The sequence below is a fragment of the Porites lutea genome, chromosome 2, assembly GCF_958299795.1.
Source record: "Porites lutea chromosome 2, jaPorLute2.1, whole genome shotgun sequence".
Classification (NCBI taxonomy): domain Eukaryota; kingdom Metazoa; phylum Cnidaria; class Anthozoa; order Scleractinia; family Poritidae; genus Porites; species Porites lutea.
In genome coordinates, this window is record NC_133202.1 from 47,854,309 (window position 1) to 47,856,808 (window position 2,500).

The window sequence follows — 2,500 nt, forward strand, 5'->3', positions numbered from 1 at the left end:
TCCTAGTAAAAGACTGAACGTTAATCGTTGTCTAGAGAACAATAGTACGTATTATAAGTAGTCTGCAGAGCATCTAGAATTGTGCTAATCTTACCAAAGGATTTCTTAGTTTTCTTCCGAAGACATCACCAATATCCTTTTTTTTTTTTTTTACTAAATTATCTGTTTACATATTACAATTTTTTTTGCTTTTGTTTTTGTCATCGATCGCATGCACTGATTTCAAGGCGCGTTTTGAAGCTGAGAAACGGTGCCAACAATGGAGCATTGAAATCAGTTTTGAGATGCTTCATGAATGTATGGCATATACTGTATATATTGGCTTTCGTGACCAAGATTCATAGAACAAATTAGTTCAAATCATGCAATTCATCCAGTCAAAGAAGCCGTCTCTATATCACAAAAGTCAAGAAACTGACCCCGGAAATTGCATCCTCTTCGATAAAGAAAAGTACACCACTCTACGTCTTTTTTTTTTTTTTTCAATGGAAGGTACCACTGTACATCATCCTGCGCTGTGAAGTCTTTAATTTTACGTTTAAATGTGTATTGAGATGAAAGAAGGAAAAGTATTTTTATATTAGATGGTCGAGTGAACGTTACCTGTCTGCTCCTAAATCAAGGATCTTGGAGTTGCAATCTTTCGAAAATCAGTTTTTGAAATAGAAATTCAAGAAAAAGATTAAATTAGTTATGTACATCTATGTATCCGGTTGCCTATCAAAATAATGGCACAAAAATGATCTTCAGGAAAAAAAAGCCCAGAAAAAAAAGAAGCTCAGTAAAATCTCGGCCGCCAGAAGAATCACTGACGAGTATTTAAAAAGACTGGATTTTGAAGCGTTCAAAAGCAATTACTTTTTAAACTTAGTACAAAGATAACGCTCATATAGGAAATGTACAGTTTGTTTGTTGGCCGAGGGTGAACTATTTACATCCTGTATTTTCCTTTCTACGCGAGTGCTGGCTGTAATCTGATTTAATCTGAGTTTGCATCCTAACATAGAAATTACATTAAAATGAACATAATGTAATAAAATGGTTTTTTCATTATTCGGGTGAGGATTTTGTACATCCATAGTTGGACGAATATAAGAAAACCAGGCTCTTCGTTATACATAATGAGACACAATTAGTTTGTAAGGATAAAATGGGGAGCTTTTTCGGCAGGTTGTCAGTTTCCACGTCACGTTTCTCAACCTTTCTTATGTAAATCAGGTTTGACGTCTTTCCGTAACCACTTTCATGCGATCAGCCAATCTGCACGTCAAATAGCTGGGCTTAAATGCAAGATTTAAAAAAAACCTTCAAGGAATAAGGCAAGTGGGGAAAAACGCCAGCCATAACTTAGTTTCCAGATTTGAATAACCGATATTTAGGACTATGCGTGAGATATCGGATACAACGTCAAATACACTTAACAAAAGCGTTGGTGCGAACAATGGATCAAACAATAGTGAAGTTGACTCAGACTTACGATTTCTTACCTTGCCACTGGTTCTAGTGTTCGCCTTCATCGGCATACTAATCGCTGCCGTGAATTCTCTTGTAATCTTCTTGATGTACAAAAAGAAAACACTGAGAACCCCCACTAACGTTTTCCTAACGTCGTTGGCAGTCTCCGATCTGATTTCAGGTGTAGTAGGAATTCCTCTTTTCTTTGTGTGCTCAACGGTGGAAAGGGGATTTTATTCATGTGTGAGTTCTGCGATTTTTATTCGCTTTACAGCCATTTCGTCAGTATGCCACGTCCTCCTCATCGCTTATGATCGTTATATCCATATAGTTCATCCCTTGCAGCACACTTATGTCATCACCAAACGTAGAGCGATTGGTGCCATTGTCTTCGCGTGGCTGTTTTCTTTCGCTGCGTCCGTTATTCAGTTGTCTTGGTATGGGCTTAACGAAAGCGACTTGAAAGACTACGACGCGACAACCGAAAACATCGATTTGCAGTACAGTAGGGCCTGTCTTGTACTGTTCTTTGGTATCCCTCTGTTTTTGATGTGTTTTATTTATGGACGCATATTTTACATTTCATTTACACACATGGAAAACGATCGTCGCCTTACCAATGCCCTGCAACAACCGCGTTGTCTGCGTCGTCGCGAATGGAGGGGAAGTAGTGTTCTGTTGATGATGGTGGTGATATTTACTGGCTGTTGGTTGCCATTTTTCTTGCAAATGTTAAATGATCACAAAGAATCGTCACTGCTTTCACCAATGCCTCTCTGGGCGAGGCGTTTGCTGGTAATTCTTCGCTTCATACCGCCTTTTTCAAATCCGCTTCTCTGTACATTATCCAAGCATGATTTCCGTTCTGTGTTTAAGACAGCGGTCTTTCAAAAAATTTTGATGGGATTGTCTATCGAGGTAGCAGAGCAAATAACTCTAAACACACGTGCCTCTCAGTCCATGCATATTGAGACTACCAGATTCCGCAGTGTTTCCAGTGCAATGAATTCCCATTGAGAAAGAAGAGACAGGGACAATATCTACT

At 38.7% G+C, this 2,500-nt stretch overlaps 2 protein-coding genes across 2 annotated transcripts in view; one reads left to right on the forward strand and one right to left on the reverse strand.

Annotated features, from left to right (window-relative positions):
- Positions 1-743, reverse strand: part of LOC140927120 (adenosine receptor A2a-like) — a 13,540-nt gene extending 12,797 nt beyond the window's left edge. Inside the window, exon 1 of the mRNA XM_073376776.1 lies at positions 604-743. The gene's annotated coding sequence lies outside the window, so the exon portion shown is untranslated. The remainder of the gene's footprint in view (positions 1-603) is intronic.
- A 571-nt stretch (positions 744-1,314) lies between these two features.
- Positions 1,315-2,500, forward strand: part of LOC140927121 (adenosine receptor A2b-like) — a 1,296-nt gene continuing 110 nt past the window's right edge. Inside the window, exon 1 of the mRNA XM_073376777.1 lies at positions 1,315-2,500. This exon is cut by the window's right edge and continues 110 nt beyond it. Coding sequence (XP_073232878.1) covers positions 1,384-2,472 — 1,089 coding nt within the window. The 5' untranslated portion in view covers positions 1,315-1,383 and the 3' untranslated portion in view covers positions 2,473-2,500.